At 28.5% G+C, this 25,806-nt stretch overlaps 1 protein-coding gene across 1 annotated transcript in view; it reads right to left on the bottom strand.

Moving 5' to 3' along the window:
• LOC107438072 (uncharacterized) overlaps positions 1-23,807 on the bottom strand; it is an 86,606-nt gene extending 62,799 nt beyond the window's left edge. Inside the window, exons 1-8 of the mRNA XM_071185527.1 lie at positions 23,582-23,807; positions 19,149-19,221; positions 16,915-16,942; positions 16,088-16,129; positions 15,036-15,115; positions 14,829-14,872; positions 11,232-11,328; positions 1,059-5,082 (exon numbers count right to left, since the gene is read on the bottom strand). Of these exons, the coding sequence (XP_071041628.1) occupies positions 1,059-5,082; positions 11,232-11,328; positions 14,829-14,872; positions 15,036-15,115; positions 16,088-16,129; positions 16,915-16,942; positions 19,149-19,219 (4,386 nt within the window). The 5' untranslated portion in view covers positions 19,220-19,221; positions 23,582-23,807. The remainder of the gene's footprint in view (positions 1-1,058; positions 5,083-11,231; positions 11,329-14,828; positions 14,873-15,035; positions 15,116-16,087; positions 16,130-16,914; positions 16,943-19,148; positions 19,222-23,581) is intronic.
• Between the last annotated feature and the right edge of the window lie 1,999 nt (positions 23,808-25,806).

Here is a 25,806-nt window from a genome sequence, read left to right as displayed (position 1 = left end):
ACGGCAAATTTATTGAAAACTACAAGGTACATATTGTTACGAAATTCGAGAGTATTCCAGTTTCGATAAGAAAAAAGAAGATCTAAGCATATGCGACAGAAGATGAAGTGGAGTCTCGCCCCGAACGCATTGATTGTCTGCTGTGGTCCGCGCGCTTGGCAGACACCAAGACGCTAGGCCCGGTTAGAAACGGTGGCGTTAAAAACCACGTGAGAGAGCTCGGGAACAAAACAGAAAGAACGAGAAAGATCCGCGGGTGTTTTATAAAAAGGGCCGCCGGCAGTATTGGACAAATTCAAGGACCTATCAAGTTTTTCAAGGACCTAAGACGTTTTTCAAGCACTTTCAAGGACCTAAATTTAGCAAAAAAAAATTCAAGGACTTTCAAGGACCGTGGGAATCCTGTGAAACCTTTTTTTCATTATTTATAAGGAAAATTATATAAAAAAATAATAAACATTTAAAGGTGCATTTAAAAAAAATAATTTTAAAATTACTTAAAAAATTCATTAATATACCCAATCTTCACCCAAAAATTTAATCTGTTGAGAATAGCCATAACAAAGTAAACATTCGTAATAGTAATTAAAATTAAACCTATAAACACAGGTAATTTTACCAATGTACAATTATTATTTAAACATTGATTTAATTTTTTTTAAATGGAGAATGAGTAAAAAGATAGTGTTAATGCACGGGGGATAATTTTTACATAAAGGGCACATTTATAGGGATCAAAGGGCAGGCAAGGAGAACCACCTATCTAAATATGCATAGGGAGAACACTTTCGCCATATGGAATTATAAGCCAGAACAATTGTACTTTCATTTCCCTTTTACATACTTTATAAAAAAAAAAAATTATGCATTATTTAGTATTAACAAGATCGTTAATGTTAAATACAAATTATGATACATTAAAAAAATAATAAATGTAGCAAGTACATATTTTATTGAAGGAAAATAAAAGAGAATATATAAGAAAAAAAAGTAAAATATTAATAAAAATTATTTATTTAAAGAGAAGAGAAAATAAGGCTATAGTGAAATAAGCCTACCTCTTTAAAAGACATATTCTGGAAAATAGAAGAAGGTAGTTCTGAAAAAATAGTAGCTAAAGGTGTTATATGATTGTTAATTTGCTCATTTTCAGAAGGGGTGACACAATGTTTTATAAAGGTTGGTAAAGAAATCATGTTAGAATTGTTATTCACTGTAAGAGGGGCTGAAATATTAGTTTCAGACTGAATCCCAACCTTTAGTTCATGATGCTTTAATGTTTTCAAACTATATCCCAAATCTTGATTTTCAGTATCGCTTTTCTTATCGTCATGGCCAACTTTATGTTTCTTAATATTTCTAATTGAATACACAATACCAGGCGTTGAAGGTAATGGTCGCTTTAAAGAATTCTTTGAATCTTTTAGTAATTGGTTTGAAGAACTAGTTTTAGTTGAAGTGGTTGAAGAAGGCAGAATATATACACTTTCAGGTTTTTCACTCATTTTGGAGGTTTCTCCGTCTTTATTCTTAGTTTGCTCATGGAAAATAATTTCATCTTTATATGTGTCAGAATCATTAACAGAGGGAGCACTAGATTCAGAAGGATTAACACATGTAAATTCCATGTTCTTAGAATGAAGAGGCAATGTTTGAGAATAAGGAATCGTGTTTTCATCATAATCATGAAATTCCGTAATGGTTAGCTTTGTTAACAGATTTCCTGGTTCAGTGGTTAGCAATGGTTGCTCTAAGGAATTATTTGAAACTTGTAGTATTTCTTCTGCAGAACTAATTTTAGATGAAGAAGCTGAAGGGGGCAGAGTACCCACTAAACAATCATTTTCTTTATGAATTGAGTGCTCAACACCACTTTGAATGTTTAAAATCTCATCATTCACATAGGACAAATTTTTTTTATTCAAAATTGAAAGATTTTTTGTGGCTCTAGGAGAACAAATAGTCTCATCCATAGAACAAGATTTTCTTTGTGTGCGATCATAATTTTCTGCGACTCTAGGGGGATAAATAGTCTCATCCATAGCACAAGATTTTCTTTGTGTGCGATTATAATTTTCTTTATCAGAAAAAAGCTGGGAAAAGTGATAAGCCAGCTTGTTACTAGAAATATCCATCAAACTCTTCTTGTTTCCTGAAATATCATTTGTTTGCTGAGTATTTAGAATAGAATCTGATCGAGACACTTCGGAATCATTAACAGAGTGATTTCTTGATTCATAAGGAACCATGCATGTAAATTCCATGCTTTTAAAATTAATAGGTAAAGTGGGGGAATAAGGAACTGTGTTTTCACCATAATCATGAAATTCTGTAATAGTTGGTTTTGTTGACAGATTTCCTTGTTCAGTGGTTAGCAATGATCGTTTTAAGGAATTATTTGAAACTTGTAGTATTTCTTCTGCAGAATTAATGTTAGATGAAGAAGCTGAAGGGGGCAGAGTACCCACTAAACGACCATTTTCCTTAAGAATCGAGTGCTCAACACCACTCTGAATGTTTAAAATCTCATCATTCGGAAAGGACAAATTTTTTTCATTCAAAATTGAAAGATTTTTTGTGACGCTAGGAATACAAATAGTCTCTTCCATATCACAAGATTCTCTTTGTGGGCGATCATAATTTTCTGTGACTCTAGGAGAACAAATAGTCTCATCCATAGTACAAGATTTTCTTTGTGTGCGATCATTATTTTCTGTGACTCCAGGACAAATAGTCTCATCCATAGCACAAGATTTTCTTTGTGTGCAATCATAATTTTCTGTGACTCTAGGAGGACAAATAGTCTCATCCATAGCAGAAGATTTTCTTTGTGAGCGATCATAACTTTCTGTGACTCTAGGAGAACAAATAGTCTCATCCATAGCACAAGATTTTCTTTGTGTGCGATCATAATTTAATGCTTGAGAATAAGGAACTGTGTTTTCATCATAATCATGAATTTCTGTAATGGTTGACTTTGTTAACAGATTTCCTGGTTCAGTGGTTAGCAATGGTTGCTCTAAGGAATTATTTGAAACTTGTAGTATTTCTTCTGCAAAACTAATTTTAGATGAAGAAGCTGAAGGGGGCAGAGTACCCACTAAACAATCATTTTCTTTAAGAATCGAGTGCTCAACACCACTCTGAATGTTTAAAATCCCATCATTCACGTAGGACAAATTTTTTTTATTCAAAATTGAAAGATCTTTTGTGACTCTAGGAGAATAAATAGTCTCATCCATAGCACAAGATTTTCTTTGTGTGCGATTATAATTTTCTTTATCGGAAAAAAGCTGGGAAAAGTGATATGCCTGTTCGTTACTAGAAATATCCATCAAACCCTTTTTGCTTCCCGAAGCATCATTTGTTCGCTGAGTATTTAGAATAGAATCTGATCGAGACACTTCAGAACCATTAACAGAAGGATTTCTTGATTTATAAGGAATCATGCATGTAAATTCCATGCTTTTAGAAATAATAGGTGAAGTTGGGGAATAAGGAACTGTGTTTTCACCATAATCATGAAATACTGTAATAGTTGGTTTTGTTGACAGATTTCCTTGTTCAGTGGTTAGCAATTGTCGTTTTAAGGAATTATTTGAAACTTGTAGTATTTCTTCTGCAAAACTAATTTTAGATGAAGAAGCTGAAGGGGGCAGAGTACCCACTAAACAATCATTTTCTTTATGAATTGAGTGCTCAACACCACTCAGAATGTTTAAAATCTCATCATTTGCATCAGACAAATTTTTTTTATTCAAAATTGAAAGATCTTTTGTGACTCTAGGAGAACAAATAGTCTCATCCATAGTACAAGATTTTCTTTGTGTGTGATCATGATTTTCTCTACCAGAAAAAAGCTGGGAAAAGTGATAAGCCTGTTTGTTACTAGAAATATCTATCAAACTCTTCTTGTTTCCCGAAGTATCATTTGTTTGCTGAGTATTTATAATCGAATCTGATGGAGACACTTTAGAATCACGAGATACATAAAAATCATTAACAGAGGGATCGCTAGATTCATAAGGAACGATGCATGAAAATTCCATGTTTTTAGAATGAATAGGTAAAGTTGGGGAATAAGGAACTGTGCTTTCACCGTGATCAAGAAATTTAGCAATACTTGGTTTTGTTAACGGATTTCCTGGTTGAAAATCCATACGAGAAATACTTCCGAAATTACAAGTTATATCCATTTCATTTGAAACTGTATCCAAATTAAGTTTGTCAAAGCCTGTTAAATCAAGAGATTTCTTAGATTTGACAGACAAGCAGGTTAAATCCATGTTATTAGATTGGAAATGCATCGTCTTTGAGCCTTCTCTACTTGCACCTTTATTAGTTGTTCCGTATGTTTGCCGATCAGTTAAGCTTTTGATTTGAGTTGATGTAATACTGGTAACATCACAGGTCAGATCCATGTCTTCCACATCTAGTTGGGTTTGGCCAGCTGACATTAAGCATTTTGGAGTAAAAGTCGCTTTTTCACTAGGCCTTATGGTATTTTCTGATATGAAAATTGGTTTTAAAGCTTTTTGTGATTTTGTATTTAGATTATTTACATCATCTGAAACAACTCTAAAGCTTTTTTTCTGACCTTGTTGAGCACTTGCAATGGCTGACAGCTTCTTTTGGTATATATTTTCTTTATCTGGGTCATTAGAATATATGGGGATACTTTCAAGGTAAAGATGATCATCAACAGCAGGTACTTCAATCTGTGTTATATGAGACCTTCCTTGGAGTAAACAATTATGTTTTGAATCAGGACAATGAAACGTATGTGCCATGCAAGAGACAGAAGTAACAATTGTGCATGTTGGATATTGATTTTCTTCAATGTTATTTTTTAATTCTGAATGGTGGAGATTGTTTCCAGGCAATAGTGTCAGATTCATATCTTGTTCACCATAAAAATCAGTCTGTTTATTCAAACCATTTGGTAGAGTTGTACTATTTAATGGTAGTTTATCCAAATCCTCAGACACTATAACAGATTCAGATAGGGACATATCTTCAGCCATTATTTCTCTCTGGACTATAATTTGATTCATAGATTGATGTGTTTCAGTCATAGCAATCCTGAAATATATATAATTTATTTTTAAAATAAATAAATTAAAAATACACTTAAAAATAAGCAACACTTTGCTATAAAATAAACAATTAAAACTTAAGAGACTATATAGCTAAATACAGTCAAACCCCGCTATAGCGAACACGGTTTATAGTAAACTCCCGGATACAGTGAACGAAATTTTCGGTCCCGTGCCTTTCTATACACGTATAATGTAATTTTTTGTGGATATATTGAACTAAAAAAGTGAGAGAGTTGGATATTATGATTTTTTTTCTGTCTTCGACTGATTTTTTAGAATTTTTTTAAAAATAATTTTGAAATGTCTACTTCTAAATAAATACTTATACAAAATAAATACTTATTTCAAAATAAATACTTTTTTAAAACCATCTATAGAGTGTAAAGTAGCGATAAGCATTTTTTCTTGTTTGCTTCTTTCATCACACTTTTCCATCCCTAAACAAAGGCTTATTCAGGCAGATGCATGGACAAATTGTTCCTTGCATCAGCTAAAGATTACTATTTTTTTTTCGCACACAAGACGAAGAGTAATAAAAAATAAAAGCAAGTTAACACATTTTTCGTTACTATGTATTATTTTTCAGTCATTTTTGTATTTCTTTTTATTGGTAATTTATTTAAATAATGTATAATAAAAAGAAGGAGCCATTAGTTAAAATTGTTTGCGGAACGGATATAGTAAACTCCCGGTTATAGTGAACCAAAATTTCAGTCCCTTGAAGGTTCGCTATATGTTCGCTGTTTGACTGTATTTTGATTTTCCAATTTTTCTTTTTTCTTAAACCAAAACATGCCCTTAACTAATGTAGTTCAAAGATATAAGAACTTTATGAAATTATTTTTTAAACAAAAGAAGTTAAATATCTGCAACATAATATAACTTTTTCTAAGACAAAGAACGCAAAACTTGAAACATTTTTTAATTTGAAAATATTTTATAGATATTTAGCAAATACTTGACATAACTCCTGTTCTTTATCAATTTTTAAGATATACTGATACTGTGTTTATTGCTCTATAGAATAACGAAGTTATAAGATGTTTAACACTTTTGCACTGACTGTCAAATACATGCCAGCATAAAACCTTATCAATCAGGATATAAAAAAAATAAAACTGGCAAATAAACTAATCAGACATGTGATTGCTGAATTAATAAATTATCTTAATTTTTTTTTCTATCTAGAAATTATCCTAACGTTTCTTTCTCTTCCCTTTTTCCCTTTTGCTCATTTTATACATGTAGATATCAGTAGCAAAAACTCTGAAAAAGTTGATAAAAAAAGGTGGTATTATGTCAAAAAGTGACTTATAAATGACAAATTTAATTTTGCGTGTCCTAATATTAATTTATAAACAATACAGAACTTTGAAAAGAAAAAAAAAATACTGAGAAAATTTGTTGCAATAATAGCTAATAAAACACGCGAAACGCAGCATAAATTTACGATGGTGACTATGCAAATGATCACATAAAAATTTATTACTCAGAGGCGTCATTCAAATTTTGTCGTCATAATATAGGAATTTTAAAAACCATGAGAAAATCAACTAAATTAACTGCAAAAGAAAAAAAAATCATAACATGGATTGATACACAAATTTTGAATTGTTTCGAGCACATTTAAAAATAAATTTCATAAATACGGGACTCAAAATTTCTATGTCATAATATCACATTAAAAATTAATTCAATCCACTTGTAGCAACAAAAAAAAAAGAAAAGAGGGTAAATAGATCACACTGAAGTCTTCCCTTATAATTCCGAATTTGCAAAGAAATTATTACTCATTAAAATATAAATTTTAAAAAAAAGAGAAAAAAAGCCATATTTTCCAGTGAACTATCTTTTAAATGTTTGCCAATTCTAAATTACTTTTTTGATTATCAATTTTATACTTTTGTGTTTGCCTTGGTAGTTAATTAATTATTGCCAAAGTTATGGATTTTTTTCCCCTTATGTTTTTGAAGTTTATCCAAACTTTCATTTTTCTAAAACAAATTTGTGAAAAAAAAAGTGATTATAGCACGTGAATGAGAACTTAGGAAGAAAAAAAAAGGGGTGCCGGTAAGGGCAGAACAAAAGTATCATTAACAAGATTATGCGTTGGTAACGCATTTCAAATTTTAGATTAACGAAACTCTAAGAAAATTCTTTCTGAATATAAATTATTGCCTTGCAGAAATCTGTGAATTAGCTGTCTTGATATTCGCAGAATTCCACGAATTAGAGGAAGAATCACAAGCTTGACTAATTGTTTAACAATTTATTTGCAGGTGGGGTTATATTATATTGTTTTTTTAAATTCACTACTACTTATAGCTCAAAATAAAAATTATATAGTTATACTTTGAACAAACATTAATTAGATATGCGACTAAACAAACATTCATAAAAGCGAGTGCTAAATAAGTACATTAAATAAGCCATAGCCCCTTTAGTTATCGCTTTTTATTTTTTTCCATCCTGATTTTGTATGAATGCTTTTATGAATTATCCATCCTGAAGGGGTAAAAATACAAATTTATTGCAACACCGTAGGCTACAATATTTTTTTTCAGTGACCCTCTTCTAAAAAATAAACTGAATATAATAGTAGAATGATATATTAAATAGCTCGTAAGCTTAAAAGACTGATTTGATTATTAATTAAAAAATATTTAAGGAGGCAAAATACATTTAATGTATACACTTTAACTTGGAAATATGTGAATTTCAAAGAATTCTTCTTCCACGTGAATCTTTCCATCATAAATAAGGATTTTGAAAGGTCAAAATTTTAATTTGGGCAATTTAATAAAAATTCCACTTTAAAGAGTCTCTTTCTAAATTGATATACTTTTATAATTAAACTATTTTTTTAAAAAAAAATATGGGAGAAAATGATTGGTTTTTTTATTTAATTCAAGCTGCCACATTGTTTTTACTCCTCATGTTGCAGTTTCAAAAAAGAAAGCAACAAAAAAAAGTGGTCACTCAGAAAAAATAAGGTGGAAGCAGATTTCAGTAGCCAGATGTAAACATCAAAAAATTTAAAAAAATCTTTTGCTACAAGAGGAAGAATCAAAGCAAGAAAGATAAATATTAATACAACAAACAGAGTGTAGTAGTATTGATACCACATATGAATATTTGTTCAGGATGCGCAGCCAAATTTTGCAACAAAAAATAAATACCTTTTAAGCACTTTAAAAAAATATTATAATTAGGATATGTGCACTAATAATTTGTTTCCCTTCATATTGTTGAAAGTTCTTCAAATATATATATATGTTAAGAAAATGAAAAATAGTTTTCTTAAGTTCATATCATAATAAAATAAGTAGTTTCTGCAAAGAATTCTTTTCGTGATTATATTCACCACAAGAACAATTTATGCACAATTTTAAATACATTCAATGTCTTAAATTTGTAATTACTTTACACAATTACCTATATAAAAAAATTTATTCAAAATTTTAAATAATTAATTTAACTATTATTTAAAAAGATTATCTCTCTTGCTCATGAGAATGCTCGAATCCAGCTCAGAATTTGAACCAGCAAGTATTTCATACAATGATTGGCGCTTTCAGACGCTACGGACCGATGGTATGATGAAATAGATTGTGGTTCAATGAATTATGAAAATGTTGAATAGAACAATGTGAAAACCACGCTTTTTGCATAATAACAATTGATATGCATAATATCAATTGATTGTAAAGAAACAAATTTCATTTTGGAAAAGGGAGAATTAAGCACTTTTTAAAAACATCCAATGAAAAAAGCACCTTTAAGGGCTTTTAAAAAACGAAAATGACAAATAAGTACCTTTAAGCACTTTTTAAAAACACTACGCACCCTGTTGTTAATCACATAAATATATTTTATTACATATAACCTTAGCAAATTAACATACATATGCTAAATATTTGGAACTCAATATCATTAGGTTTATTTAATATGGTGTATCTTTGTTAAATTAATAATTTTTAATTAAGAATAATGGTTGTGATTTAATTACTACCTATTTAATGTAATTCAGATTGTATAAACTAAGCCATTTTGCATTTTGTTTTATATATTACTTCCACAATATTTGGTTTATATATTTTAAAGAATTGCTTATTATTTAAATAATTGTATATTAGAATATTAATTTTATTTTGAATGGTTAATATATATTCTTAGTTTAATTCTTATTAAGAAAATGTAACAATATTCTTATTTTATTTCACAAATTGTTCCTTGGCATTTCCTAGTTAGTCAATGCAAGGTGCGTAGCCACATTTTTAAACAAAAAATAAGCACCTTTGACGCACTTTTCAAGCACTCAAAAAAAAATTTAAGCACTTTAAAAAAAAAAGCATAATTAGGTAGAGTTGACTATTTTTTGACAATTGACGGTTTTATCTGTCATGTCAAAAAAAAAAAAAAAAAAACTTTTGACATAGTTTTTGACAATTGTCAAAAACTCAAAATTTTTGGGGTAAGGATAATTATTACCTATTATAAATATGAAGTATTTTTAAATTATCAATTCAAAACTAACTGAATCCTGAAATTGAGAATCTCTTGCAAAATGAAGCAGAGTTGCACATGAGAGGGCAAAAATCCTTCCCACTTAATCCTGCTCAGTATACGCACATGCGGACCCGTAAGTATTTCATCAAACATGTAAAACGAATGGCATTTTCATAAGCTACAGACCAACAGCTACATACCGTATATTCCGGCGCATAACGCGCTCCGGCGTATAACGCGCACCCGTAATTTCTAATTACTTTTTTAAATTTTAAGATATACTCTTCGTATAACGCGCACGAAAATTTGGATTGTACATGTGCAATATCTCATCTTTCAAGATCGTAAATAAAAAGTATTTTTCCCTATCTTTTGAAAAAATGAAAAAACAGAATTTGGCATGCATGTGAGGGCTAGAATTGAAAGAGCAATAATGTGATTCTGGATGGACAGAAATGGTGCTAAATTGTGGGTAAAAAACATCTGGCAAATCCGTCCAGGTTGCGTAAGAAAACCAGAAAGCCTTTTAGAGTGGGACATGTTTTGGTCCCACCTTACAGATAATACAATAAGTTGTAATTATAATACAAAAAAATTTTAATAATTGTAATTGATAGCGGAAGACGAATATAATGAACTATTTATGTAATAACGAAAATCAATGAAGTATATAGGTAAAGGTATGCTATTTCTTTAAAATAAAAGTATTTTTCCATATTTAAATTTTTTTAATCTATAATTTTTTATATTCGGCGTATACCGCGCACCCGTAAATTCCAATGTTATTTTTGTATTAAAAGTGCGCGTTATACGCCGGAATATACGGTAATTCGTAAAGAAAAAATATCTCGTTTTGGAAAAGAGAAAATGCACCTTTTAAAAACACCCTATGAAAAAAGTACCTTTAAGGGATTTTAAAAAATGAAAATCGAAAATAAGCACCTTTAAACACTTTTTAAAAACGCTACGCACCCTGTAATGATTTACTTTGATGTTGCTTTTGTATTGTTACCATCTTAAACCAAGTATCCTTTTCTTCTGGGTATAACCTTGTGCTTTTTTAAGTATGAAAATCCTTTCATCACCTGTTTAAGATTAACTGTAATTTAGCTGTCAACAGTTCCCCCAAAACTGTTCACACCTGCAGTCCATCTCTGACCTTTAGATAACTTAAATTATTTCTCCATTAAAAACTTAAGTACTTATATTTAGTTTTCAACTTGATGTGTTCTGCCAGACCTTGCGGCACTCGCTTTGTTTCTACCCTATACTTTAAATAAATTTAATTGTTCTAAATTCTGTTTTCTATTTTATCTTTTCAGCCATTTAATCTATAACCTTTTTACAAGAATTTTTAATACCCTCACCATACAGAGTATGTGAAAAAAAAAACTTAAAAAAGTTATTTTGATTTCAGTTGGTTCAGACAGCTGTCGCTAAAGAATAATAAATCAGAGTGCTGCCATTGAAAAAGATAAATGGGACATTTATATTATTTTAAATAAAGAAAAATTTAGTAAAAATGATTGTGGAAACGTAAATACTGTAGCTGGCATTATAAGATCTAGGAGAATCACTGCTTTTAAAATTTTGAAGATAAAAAAAAGTGAAAATTAAGCTTACCTAAAAGAATTTATATCAACATTTTCTTTATCCTCCTTATCTGAGTTGAAATTAGGAAAATGAATGCTGAAAGAAGAGTCTTTCGAAGATTCTACAGCTAAAAATAAATCATAAAGAAAAAAGATATACATAAACATCTTATAAAAAAAATTATAAAAACTATTACAAAAAGATATTTATGCAACAACTGTACTCTATTATTTCAATCATATAAGCATGCACTGAAGAACGGTGACTATTTGATGACTAAATATCAAACATATCTACAGTACAGAACCTGTTATCCGGAAATCAGAAAACCTTAACGAAATTCTATAAATTTTCCGCCATTTTTTTAAAACATGTTTTTTTTCCTCATAAGATTTTAGGATTCTTCTTTTTTTTTTTTCCAAAGATATTTACCTTACCATCATTTTGGAAATAATCATTAGTGTATTACTTCATCGTTTTTTTCTTTTTAAGATTATTTCCAAATATTTCTCTTTTTTTTTTTTAGTTGGGTTTAACAATAAAAAAACGGCTTTTTGTAGCAACTCAGAAAACCAGAAAAATCAGTTATCCGGAATAGCTATGGTCTCGATCGTTCCGGATAATCGGTTCCCTACTGTATTATCTTTTTATTCCTATATTAGTCTGTATCAGAAAGCGGATGAGGAAATTAATGGTAAATTTTTGGATTTTATTTACTTGACATTGGGAATCCTAGGCTTAGAATATACTTAATTCCAACATATGAGTCGTGTGTTTTGAACAATTTAGTGATATTTAATGTTAAAAACATATTAAATAAAACAGCATCTAAATCTGGTAAATCTATGACTGAATAACTGAAATGTATACAGAAGACAAGTTAACTTAACAATGTAATGATTTTCAAACCAAGTTAGCTTAGAGCTTTGGTTATTTGGTTTTAAAACCAAGAAGAATCTGATGTAAGCCGATTACTATTGCTGCAAAAAAAATCTGAAATCTGGTTGCTAGAAAACTGCAATTAAATCTAAAACAATAAGGTACAGAAAAAAAATTAACACCAATTTTCGTTTAATAAAAACTTAAATTATATTTAATGCAAACTAAATTTTAAAATTAAATAAAATGGATTTTCTTCCAAGATTATGGACAATATATTTAAAAAATAAAATAAATTCTACATTTGGCACATCAATGAACCAACCAATCTTAATTAACCGAAAAATCTATATAAACCAATGATTTAAAAAAAATTGATTTTCTAAAAATAAAAATTAAGTTTTTAAACTAATAAAAAAAAAATTATTTATTCACTACAGTAAAGGTTGGATTATCCAAAATCTGTGAAAATCTGCAGAATCTAGAAAGGTAAAAATCTTGAATTGTTATATCCTACCTTAATTATAAAAACAAGTTAATTAAAATTGCCCCCCCATAAAAATTAATAACAATTAAAGGCGGCCATCTATATTTTTTCTTTTTTACAGAAAAGTCCCGCAGTGGACTGATCATAAAGACACGGTTCCCAGTAGAACACAGAAGCCAAGCATCACTGGGTGCGGTCAGCCAGCGAGTGAGTGACCACTTTGATCAGCCTGCATAGGAACTGAGGGTGAGGGGCATCAGTCCTCAATTATCGTTTCTAGTGCAAAGGGCTCGACTTCACACACAGGTCGTCGGGCTACCAAAGCACCCCTGCTCATACCCTCTGCAGAGGATCAAAATTGCAATGGTATGTCTTCAGATCATCCTCGGGGATGTTTACCAGACCGTCGCCAATGGCCCATTGCGTAGCTCTAGTCCGACCTAAATAAAGTACCTACCTACCGTCTTGAAGAAAAATAAATAAATAAAAATATGGAGGAAAAATCTTTATTCTTTTAATGTAGATTACCTGTGAAAAATTACCTGATTCCGTTTACCTGTGAAAAACTCCATTTTCAATATATTTATGTATTTACTGGAAAAATACATAGCATAACAATAAAAGCCAAAGGTTCAGAAACATAAGAGTTGGAAAATTGGAGAAAAATAATAAATAAAAAAAGGGAAAAACTATTATATTCATCCCAAAAATAATAAAGATATATAACAGATTGAATAATAGGTACATATTAAGAAAAAATTAAACTGAAATTGCTAAATGGAAAAAACGTGAGAAAAACAGAAAAAAAAAAAAAAACAATATCATTTGAATTTTTTCTTTAATATCATTTGCCTAACTTTTTTTTCAGCCTAACTTACATTTTAAACGTATCACCAATTATTTTTCAGAAAAAAAAAAAATTCTTCTATGCCATAATCAAAGCCAAAATTTATCAGACTGAGTGTCATCGCTCTCTGCTTACTCGCCAGCCTTTCAAACTGATGATCCATAGATTTCCTTATTTTTGAACAGTTTTGACTAAAATTCCATTCTTCTCTGACAATTCCAGACACTGAAAAGAGCTTTTCCTAGCTATCTCTGACAATAAATTAAATATTTGACTTTCGTTTTATAAATTTTGTTTCATCATTCTTTTCTGCCAATCTCAGTTTATTATACTATAGCATTTATAAAAAAGAGATTGGGGAAAATGTTTTTTTTTAATTATTATCAGATTAAGAGTAAGGCTCCCAAAGGTTTTCCTCAAATATTTTTAACAATAAAATAATGCATTTAACAACTTTGGAAAAGGTAATAAAATGAAATACAAGTCTGTTTTTAAGTATTTTTAAAATTAATTATAAAATATATAATTAATTAAAATTATGTATTTTTAAAATTAAACAGGGTACGTAGCCAAATTGTTCAACAATAAATAAGCACTTTTCAAGCACTCAAAAAATATTTTTAAGCACTTTAAAAAAATATAATTAGGTAGAGTTGGAAAGTTTTTGACAATTGACAGTTTTATCTTGTTTTAATCGTCGTGTCAAAAAAGAAACCTTATGGCATTGTTTTTGACAATTGCCAAAAATCATGTAAAATGAATGGCGTTTTCATACGCTACGGACTGACAATACGTCGAAATAGATTGGGGTTGAATTAATTGAAAAAACGTTGAATAGAACAGTGTGAACTGAGTCTTTTGCATAATTCGCAGCGAAAATCAAAAACGAAAAATATCATTTTGAAAAAGGGAAGATTCAGCACTTTTTAAAAATATCCAATGAAAAAAGCACCTTTAAGGGCTTTTAAAAAACGAAAATGAAAAATAAGCACCTTTAAGCACTTTTTAAAAACGCTATGCACCCTGTTAAATTAAACAGTGCTTAAAAAAAATTAAACGATTAAAAAAAAGTGATTAGGATCATACTGAAAAATTTTCTTGACACAAGTTAATCAAAAATAACGATATTTCTCACAAATCTAAAAACTGATTAACATGTATGGGTATAATTTTGTCAGAAATTTTATTTAAAATGTTTGGAAAGAAATTGATGAATACAATAAGTATTCATCATCAGTTTATTTGGTAAGACTGAAAATGATTAAAAACTAATTTAATATTCTATACTAAACTAATATTTAATTCTTCATCATTTACCCAATTGAACTGTTGAGTTTGATCACAGAGGAAGAAGCCACTTGACGATAAAATATCATAAGAATAAATTTCACAATCATAACAATAAAATAATTACCATTTCTTCCAGGAATGTCGTAAATATTTCCAGTATTTAATTCCCTAAAAAAGACAAAGAACACAATTATTGCCAAAAGAAACAAATATTAAGGTACATATTGAATTAAAATTCTAACAGATTTAAACAAAAGAATGAATAAATAGATAAAAAAATTCCATGAAATAATGCTTCATAAATAAAACTACACATAATAAGTGCACCTACTTGACTTGAAAAGTATCTGCAAAACTAACTCTTCTTTTAAGATTTTGACTCTTTCTACCATACCTTACATCATATTCATCCTACATTAAAAAAGATTAAAGAAACTAAGCAACAATTAAAATGGTAGGTTGGCCTATGTTATTTTTAAAAAATAACTAAAAATCAAAAGGTATATTGGGTATAGTTTGAATACTTTGAAGTTATGCGTTTTTGACTACTAATGAATTATACCTATAGTACCAAGGAGTTTAACCTGAGTATTCTCACCCCTCTGCACATTACTGATAGATTTAAGAAGACGCCATGCCACGGTATAAACTTTTTGCCATAAATTTTCGTTCACCTCCATTACATATTTAGCATTTAAAAGAAAGAAAAAGTGAGTTCAGGTTAACCTAGAGTAAGCCATGAAGTTTTAATTGCAGAAAAAAAATTTTAATATAACAAAATGCAAGAAAATTATTGAAAGAGAATTTCTCCATTGTTTAATTCTAAGTTATATTCTCACAAAAAATTTTCATTTTGATATTTTAAAAAGTTCTTTTTCAGTAGTTCATTTTCTGGCTTACTCTAGGTACGTTTGAACTCACTTTTTCTATACTTTAAATTATATGGAAGTGGAGAAGAATTTTCAATACACAGTTCTTCACGTGGTATGACGTCTTCTTAAGGTTTATCTGCGAACGAAGTCTTTTAGCAAAAGTTCTCCGGTTATATTTTTATAAAAATCTTCACCAAAATGAAGAAATTTAAAAAAAAATTCATTTGAAAATCTGTTGCTGTAAAAAAAAACTTGCTAAATAAATTTAAAACTTGAACTTTTGTTTAAATTATTTAATAATAAACAGCTTTTGTACTAATTAAAAACGTACCATATAACATTAAAGGGCAATAAATCCATGTAAATGATTCAGTAAAAGCATTAGGAAATTAAAGAATAATTAAAAAAAATTTATACAAAAATAGAAATTAATAATTTATTAGACTTCACTAAAATACAATGACAATACATAATAAACATATAAATTAACAAGAACAAAATTTTAACTTACATCACAGATATCAAGGTTTGGGATTTTTGCTTGCTTTAAAATCTAAAAATAAAAATAAATTGATAGAGGAAAAAATATATACATATATATTTAGAAATACATGATTCAAACTAATTTCAATCATTTGAAAAACAAAATTATATAAAAAAGAATAATGAAAAGATTAACAAATTCAACTTAATTTTGTAACGAAATTATAGATAGTAATAAATTCCAAATCAAACCTTATCAGGAAATTAATACTTTAAATTTACGTATGAAACAAATTTTTCTTATTTTCTAAACATTATTTTAGAAATTTTATACTTAAACAATAATAAATTAATTTGTACGAGATTAATGAAAAAGTATCATACATAACATATAATTTTTCAAATACAGTTGAGCTTCATAAAAATGAATTCAAAGGGTAGGTGAAGGCTTATGGTCATTATAAGGTATTTATATTCTTTTATCATAGAGAAAACATCATAACATTTATTTTGTGACTCCTCAACGATTTTTGGCATTTTTAATGAGTGTGCAGACAGAATCACTGGAAATTAGTGACTTAAGAATAAAAGGCACTACTATTAAAGAAAGTAATATATATTTTAAAATTTTGAAAAAATGAACTATAAGTTGTAATAGGATTTATTGCGATCATGAGTTTTTTTTAAATTATATGTAACATTTATTATTACTCTAACAGAAAGCAATCTGTTTTAAAAGTTAGAAGAAATGATCTCACAGTTGTAACACCATTTATTGTGGTCATATGTTCTTTTTAATTAATTATATGTAACATTCATAATTACTCCAAAATAAAGAATGCAAAATATACTTACAGATGACCTTTTTCCTCTCCTCTCATGACTAAAATAAAAAATGCTTGAAATGTTAGATAATTATTTAGACATTTATACATAAAAAATGTATAGTTAATATTTTACAAAATAATTAATTGATATCAGTGGTTAAAGAAATATGATATGTATGTCCGGTTATAAAAATTGTGGAAAAAAAAGAGAAAAAAAAACTGGTAAAAAAAACAGGTTAAAATGTAATAAATTACAGTTTAACCTTTTTTTCCTTAGAGGAAGAGACAACAATATGTTGTTAAATAAAAGCATAAATCGAAAATAAAGGGTGAGGAAAATTATTACATAACTTTTTATTCCCTAAAGTATCTACTGGCAAACGGACATTTTTAATGGCACTTTATTAATATTTCATACAACATTGAAGCAATTAAAAAACTTTTTTTTAATTCCTTTTCAACTATAATTTGAATTGAGCAGATTGTGCAATGAATATCTTTTATTTTATTATTATTCTTTTAAATCGAAAAATTCAAAAAAACATTTTTATCAAAATAGTGTTATTTGGGATTTTGCAAGTAGCCATTTTCTACTTATTATTGATTAAGATTTTAAGTATTTTTTAAATACCAAATAATTTAAACTTTTCCATTTTGGATTAAACCAACTTGTTTTTTTTTTTGAAGCAAAGACTAATTATTGTATTATTAAAAGTATTTTCATTAAAAAAAAAATCTATTTAAAAAAAAAAAAAAACACGATTTTTATAAACTTTGCCTTTAAGTTATTAAACATATAGAGAGAAAGATCATGAAAACCTTTAAAGTTTGCTCTATAACAATAGGCCCTTAATCTGTAAGCAATCATCACAGAAGATATTTGTTAGCACTGCGGTTTGGGCAAGTAGTGAAGCCAGAAAAATCCTCTGGAGAGGTTTTAAATTTGAAGGCTTTAATTTCCATAAATTAAGAATTATGATAATTTAGGTAGGTTTATTTTCAGAGTTCAAAAAACTACTTTTAAATGTATTATTAAATAACAAACATCTTAATTAAAAATCATTGTACACATTATTTGTTTAAAAAAATTTTTTTATTAAAATACAACAGATAAAATCGGCAAAAATAAAAAATTTCATCGCCAAATATATCATGAATAAAACTTCTGATTACTTTCCAACTAGCTAGAAAGTACTCACATTTAAATTGGTGTTCTGTGCTGAATGACAAAACAAGTTTTAGTTGATTTCTGAATGCTAAAAGTAGAATTTATTGTTGTATTATTGCCAAAGGAAATTATCATCTGTCCTCTTTGAGAGTAACTAGAGTTCACATATTTTAACTGAAGCTCTGTAGCTGATAATAACACTCATTTCATGATGGTTACTAGCAAAATTTATAACCAAAAGAAATTTATCCAATCAAGATTTCAATTACTTTCCAACTAACTAGAATTGTTAAGTCTCAACGGGAGTTCTGTGCTCGATGATAATATATATTTTACCATCATTTTATTTCCACTTTGAATTTATGTTAAATTGAAAATTCAACCTTCTCCTAACTAGCTAGAGTGTTAAATCTCAACTGGACTGGAATATTATGCTTGATGACAAAACAAGTTTAAATCGTTTTCAGAGAGCAGACAGCAGAATTTCTGTTAAAACTGAATTTATCATTAACAGGGGGAAATTCCCATTTTGAGAGACAAGAGTGACTCTTGAGGATTTTTTGTGGATAATTAAATTATATATAAGTTATTAAAAAATATGATTTGTGCAAACAAACATTTTTTTAAAGTCTAATCAATAATAAAATGAAGTTTACTAAGCATCTGCTATTCTGAGCATTTCAAGATTTAAATTGAAAATATAAGTTTTGTGATCGTGTCACGTTATAGTATAAAATAAGTGACAAGTCCAATTTTATGATTCGTAAAAAGTGTATTTTGAGAGTAAAATAAGTTGTAAAAGTTCTATTTTATTAATAAAATATGTTAAGTATCTGTCAATGTGCCTAAATTTTTTCTAAAATTACTTTTCAGGCGTAAGAAATGGCGATTATTAGCTCTTAATGGTTTTTAGAAATGGTTAGAAATGGTTTTTATTAGCTCTTAATCAGTGCGCATGATGTGTACCATACAAACTAAACAAAGTTCAGATAAATTGTTAGCTTAAACAACAACAAAACAAAAAACTTGCGTACATATTTACTAACACAAATACTATTCCTAACAAAAATTTAAAAACAAAATTTTATATTTACTTGGCTTGAAGAAACTCTGTATCAAAAACTTCATCAATCCACTCAGTATCTGGTATTCTTTTTCTCTCCATAGCTGGAAAATATGTTAGTTATTAAACTCAAAATCAAATATGAATAAAAAATTAAATTACTGATGATGCTGACAGAAATGACAAAAACAATAAAAAAAAATTTCTGATGATAGTAAAAATGTATTTATCTTCATGGGAAAGATAAGTTTGTTATTCTTTAACTTCTTTTGTCTTTGCATCACTTTTGGTGTACTTGATGCAAGCTATCTGAGAAGCAGCTAGTAATTAAAAAAAAAAACTTTCTTTTTAAAAAAAATTTTTACCAGATCACAAATATAAAACAATGTTTCTTTTCTTTGTTAAAATTGTCTACATTGTTTCAGGGTTGGCAGGTTTTTGACATGTGACAGTTTTTGACAGTTTAAACCATGGTTTANTTTGCATCACTTTTGGTGTACTTGATGCAAGCTATCTGAGAAGCAGCTAGTAATTAAAAAAAAAAAACTTTCTTTTTAAAAAAATTTTTTACCAGATCACAAATATAAAACAATGTTTCTTTTCTTTGTAAAAATTGTCTACATTGTTTATTAAAGAGTTAAAAAAAAATAGAAGCTTCTGAAAAGTGGTGATCTGGATACATGACTTGTAGGACTTAGCAATGAATCAATGCATCGGAAAATATTCATGTTATGTAGTCAATGCCAATCTGATGTTTGGATTGGCAATTTTTTGAAACATCGGAAATTGTGATTTATCGAAATGTGTATGATATTTCCCAATGTATCGTTGACTACATATGCAGTGTTTTCACTACAGAGCGGGAATCTCGCATATTTTTTTTTATTTCTCGGATTAAAAAATTATTACTGTGAGAAATTTGCGAATTCTATAAATCAGTTTCAAAATTCGCAAATTTCTTGCATTTTGGAAAAAGCTTCGAATTACGCCATTTAGAATAAAATCCGTTTCACTCATCTTTCTGGATCTTTCATTATTTTCAACATTTGCCCTGTTATCTCGCTTCCCTATTTACCAGTATTGTTCAGAGCCTTTTTCGAACAACAGAACACAACCCCTTCGAACCACGTAACCGCTTTCAGAACACATTTCTCTGCAACCACGTGTTTAACGTTGGTAAGGTTCTTTCATGTAAGACGTTCACATTTTTTATGCACTAATGTAAGATGGACAAACACCTAGTAAAGGCAAAATCTTTTATGATGATGCAACAAAAATATTCAATGCTTTAACAAAATGGAAGATGTTAAAAATGTATTATCATAAAAGAGATTTTTTTTTTTTCAAGTCTATTTGTCTTTTTTTTTTTTTTTAGTTTATAGAAATCTCACTTAACTTTCTGAAATTTCACCCATTTTTTTTCTATGATGAAAACACTGATATGTGACGTTGAGCATTGTCCCCAATAGAACTACGATGGTATCAAGTGAGTGCAAATATGATATTGATGTCTGCAAGCTCACACAAAGAGCTTTTTCCTCCGTAAGTGTACAGTGATAGTTGCGGCGATGATCGCTATCTTTCCTCATTACATTGTGACTCACATTTTGCTGATATGATGAATCCGAATGTGATTGAGAATCGGAGTGTTGTTGAATTTTACAGTTATGAAAGTTTTTTCTTTTAATTGTGCAAATCCTGCTGATTTTTTAAAAATCAATCCAGCCGTTAATTGATTTTTAACCGCTATTTTGCAAACATCCACATCTTTAAATCTTGAAAAATAATTATCTTGATAGAAAATTAAAAAAATGTAACTTACTAATTACAAATTTTGTTAATAATTTACTTTTATTCTAAGATTCGTTTTACTTTCTTAAGAATTCTTTTTTCTTTTAATATTGACAGAAATGAACTAAATTTAAGATGGAGAGAGGTCTAGCTCAGATTGAATTTATTTCAAGAACACAATTGCTTTAATAGATCAATCAATCAAAAAAAGCAAAAATTCAAATTTAGGTAGTAATAAATGTAAAACATTAATGTGCCGAAACATCACGATGCATCTAAATATTAGTGGCGTGACAATATGTGCTAAAATCTTAGCATTGTTACAATCTTAACATCGCTCAGTCCTAGTTATTTGTTATTTCATATTATTCAGTCTTCAATGATTATTATTCCACCTATACTGAAGTGTCATTCTAGCTGATCTAATTATTTTAATTTTTTGAGGAAAATTGATGTGGAAATTTTGGTTATAGGGTGACCTGGGGTAATTCTTGATCAAAAAATGCAAACATCTATTTTGTAAGAAAACTTTTCAAGATAGAATTATAACATTCACTGGACGTTTGAGGGTATATGAGATGAGTTCTAGGCTACCTTGTTTTGTTTGAAAATCTAATTAGAATTTAAAATATTTTAAATTTTTAGTGATCAGGAATTACCCCTTCTCTTGATCCTTTCTGGGGTAATTCCTGATCACTTCTGGGATAATTACTGATCACCAGTTTTAATCATAAAGGGGCTGTTTAAAAATAATTATACAGTGGTAATTAACAAATAAGACAACAAGATCAAACAAATGAACCAAAAATATGTGTTGAAGCAGCTAATAAAACAATTTATTTAAAAAGCAAAAATAAAGGTTAACACTTTAAATTTTCCAAAAATCTTTGCATCGTGCCATACATTTTAGGCAAGCAGCCAACTCATTCTCATGTTCTGCTGAAATATAAGAAAGAGTTTTCACATGCGTTACTTTTGCTGGATTTTGTAACTTCATTAAGGGAGAGTGTAAAGTTAAGTAAGGTATGTCAACAGCTCTGGCAGCAGATCTCACACTGGAATATTCATTTTCAATCAGTAAAAGAAATTTATTAATTAAGAAATTTTAATTACTAGAACTAATTTTGCTTTCTAGAACCTTAGTATCCTTTTTAGGCTTATAATTTCTCACCACATAAATATTAGGCTAAATTATAAACTTAAAAATTATTCTAACAACGTACACACATAAAATTAAGATAGAAGCAAGGTACGACAAATCGGAACACACTTGTCTAGCATACGGTTAAAAACAAATTTTGTGATTAAATTGAGTTAATATATATTTTATAGTCGTTCCACTTGATAAATATGAACTGTTACTTAAGAAAAGACAATTAGCTATTTATTAGCTTATTTGAATACTATTTATGAAAAGAAATGACAATGATCAGGAATTACCCCAGTGATCAATAATTACCCCGTCTGTAGGGGCAACATTTGATTTAGTTTCCTATAATCAATTATAATGTTTACAGTAGATGTGAAACAATTAAACAAGAGCTTACACTATTTTCATATCAAAGAAAAAGAAAGTAACTTAAATTATTTATTATTAAGAGAAGGAGGGAGATCTTTGCAGAAATGTGCACTTTTTGAAACCCATCTTTGAAATGGAAAATACAGAATGCAGTTTAAAAGATACTTATTTTGTTAGATTAAACAAAAAAACTATTATTAAGTAAATGTAGTTATACCTTAGTAAAGTGTACAAGCATTTTTGTTCATGTCTCAAATTTAGAAAAAAATTATTTTTTTAAAATAAAACTTAGGTGATCATTATTTACCCCACAAACAGAGTGATCGTGAATTACCCCGGGTCTTTAATGAATTATTATTTAATCAAACACAAATTAAATTTTTTTCAATCATAAAATATTAATTTTTTATGAACTAGAACATAAAATTGAAGATTTGTAATATTTTAAATGGGGCCTTGCTTTTAATAGAAAAAGAATCCTTAGTCTAGCATAACACTGTTACATCATTCATGATATAAAACTGTTAGAAAGTTTACTTTACAATGTATGTTTGGTCAGGAAAAAAAACAACAAATAACAAATTTATCCACTGGTTAGTTATTATTAAAGTAAAAAACTTAGACCTTTAAAATCCTGTTATTTCCCATAATACATAAAAATTACTCTTAATATACCTACATTGTGGTTCATATAAAAGTATCATTCATAATTTTCATACATTATCATTTATAATATATAGCATTCATTAAAATTTTGCTACTTCTCAAAAAGACACATAACACCTTCAGAGTTTTTAAAAAAATAAAAAAATTAAAATAAGCACTAAAAATTTAACATATTTTTCATGGGAAACAAAATATAGCTTTATTATAAAAAATTATGCCTGTGTATAATATTAGTAGAATAAAAGAAGTATAATGTTTCGCTCGTATGTTTACGAAAAGTAGCAGTTTTTATTATTTATGAAACAGTTCATTTTAATAAAGCATATTAAAGCATGATTATTACAGTAAATTTACGGAAGAAAATTTCTTAAAAATTTAATTGCCGCGTTCTCGAACAAACAAACAAGTACTTCAAAAAGATGGTTATAAAGCTACAATAAACAAATATTAATGTTTATGAATATGAATAGAGCACCATACTTACGTACCGATTAATACACAAATAATTTATGAGATTACTTTAAAATTTATAAAATACTTTATTTTAAAATTTTCATTTTGAATAGATTTTCGTTATTCAAAACTTCAAAACAAACGCAAAGATTTTAACGAAAATTTCTAAACCAATCAAAACTTTTAAAACTTTTTTGTTTATTTTTGTGGCAACGTTTTCGAAATTACAAATGGTTACTTTTTTTAAGCAAACACAACAACTTTGACTAATATTCACAAATCACGTGACGCAGGGAAATGGCTTTTTTTTTTTTTTTTTGAAGAGCCATTCTCACTGCACATGATTGACATCTTTGTTGTCGTTGAGGAAGAATGTGAACATAAGCGCTCGTAAAAACGTTTCAAACGTTCGAATAGAATGTTTTTTACCCTAGAGATGAATGGAATTTCCAATTTTAGAAAATTTTTTGATTCTTTAACCACATATTTTATGGACATATTTCATAGTATAGCGATAGCAGCGCTCGAATACGTCATCTGGGAAGAAGACCTTTCCATGTTTTGACACTCACCCTTTTCCTCTCCTCGTCTTTTCAGTTGCATAGGAATGCACTACGATATTTTCCCCTATCTATACTTAATATTTTCTGAATTTCATTGTGAAAAGTACTTTTTTAAATTTCATTGACATTTTTTTAGAACTATACTAAATATAGTTTATAATTCTATATGGCAATTTAAGAGATTTTAATTTGTTTGAAAATCACGACAGAAACTAACGTACTTCCTTCTTCTATGACTTTCCACACGTTAATGATGAAAGCATGCAAAGTTGCGAAGTATTGCTATAGGTAGAGCGTTCTGCTGTACGACATCTGTAGCCCATTTTGATCGCAAATAGAAGAAAAATATTAAATAATTTAGTTTCTTGCTCTCTTGTTTTAAAATAAAACGCGTAAATTTTATTGATTCAAAATTTTTTTTATTCTTGAGCACATATCTATTCGTGATCGCAACGTGTGAATACGCCAGCTAGTGGGGCGGAAATTCGCAGTTTTCATTCAGTTTCATCAGAATAACTGCATAGGTGGGACGTTTGCTTACCACCAGTAAATAGAAAACGAGAAGGAAGAAAACTCTAAGAAAAAAAACTGAAGAACTTGACAACGAAATCTAAAACATCAGTAAATCTATTTTCGAAACAGGACGCAAACAACATTTCAAGAACATTTTCTCATTTCGCGATCGCAATGCTTGAGGACGGCCTCTAGCGGAGACAGAAAATATCAGGCATTAATTTTTTAAGTTTCATTTTGTTATATCATAATCATTGGCAGAGTCGAACGCATTTTCTAAGTGGCAAATAAGAAGCAAACTTTCCCTAAGGAAAAGGCAGAAGTACTTGAAAAAACTAACCAGAGCATTGGTAAATCTTTTTGAAACAGAACATGCCAAACAATTGAAGATCTATTTCTCAATAATTTTTACCTTTCTAATATTAACAAGCTTGCAACCGATAACTTCCGATTTCGTGATCGCATACTACTATAGATGTGTGTATTACGGTAAAAAAAAAACAAAATTTTTTTTGTCTTCAATTCATTATAAATTAAAGAGAAGTCAGCATTGCTTAGTTTATTCCAATTAATAAATGTGATTTCAGAACATACAGAACTGTAATAGTTATAGAATAGTATATATTTCTGAATCTATATAATTTGGAAAACAACAATAAAGAATCATCCGATTTACTTGAAATAATATCATTTATGTTGACTATTAATAAATTTTTATCGTTTTCTCGGTAAGCATTTTTTAGTTTTGAATGATAATTTCATCTAGAATTCAGCTATTCTATTTTTAAGAATTAAGTTTACAATTCATATCGAGATCTGATTCCTTTCATCCTGCGTGGACGGAAGTGTTATCGGACTGCATAGTATAGGGGTAGCCACGCTCCTTGATAATCGAGCCATTTTTTTAAATTTGAAATTTTTCGAGAGCCGCAATTAAATATGTATTTAAAAGGAACGCAAAAAAGGTATTAAAAAAAAATTTTTTTTTACATAATTTATATTTATTGAAAACATAAAGTACAAAATATGTGTATTACATTTAAATATTAAAAATTAAACACATTTATTTTACTTCTTGATAATTCCTTAAAATTTGGTGAATAATTGGCGACAGAACTTCTCAGTAATTCTTGTATGTTTGGATTTCGCGAATTTTAAAGTGGAATAAAATGATTCACATAAGT

This window comes from Parasteatoda tepidariorum, chromosome 9 (genome assembly GCF_043381705.1).
Source record: "Parasteatoda tepidariorum isolate YZ-2023 chromosome 9, CAS_Ptep_4.0, whole genome shotgun sequence".
Classification (NCBI taxonomy): domain Eukaryota; kingdom Metazoa; phylum Arthropoda; class Arachnida; order Araneae; family Theridiidae; genus Parasteatoda; species Parasteatoda tepidariorum.
Note: the sequence above shows the minus strand (reverse complement) of the source record. Positions and strands in the feature narration are given on the sequence as shown.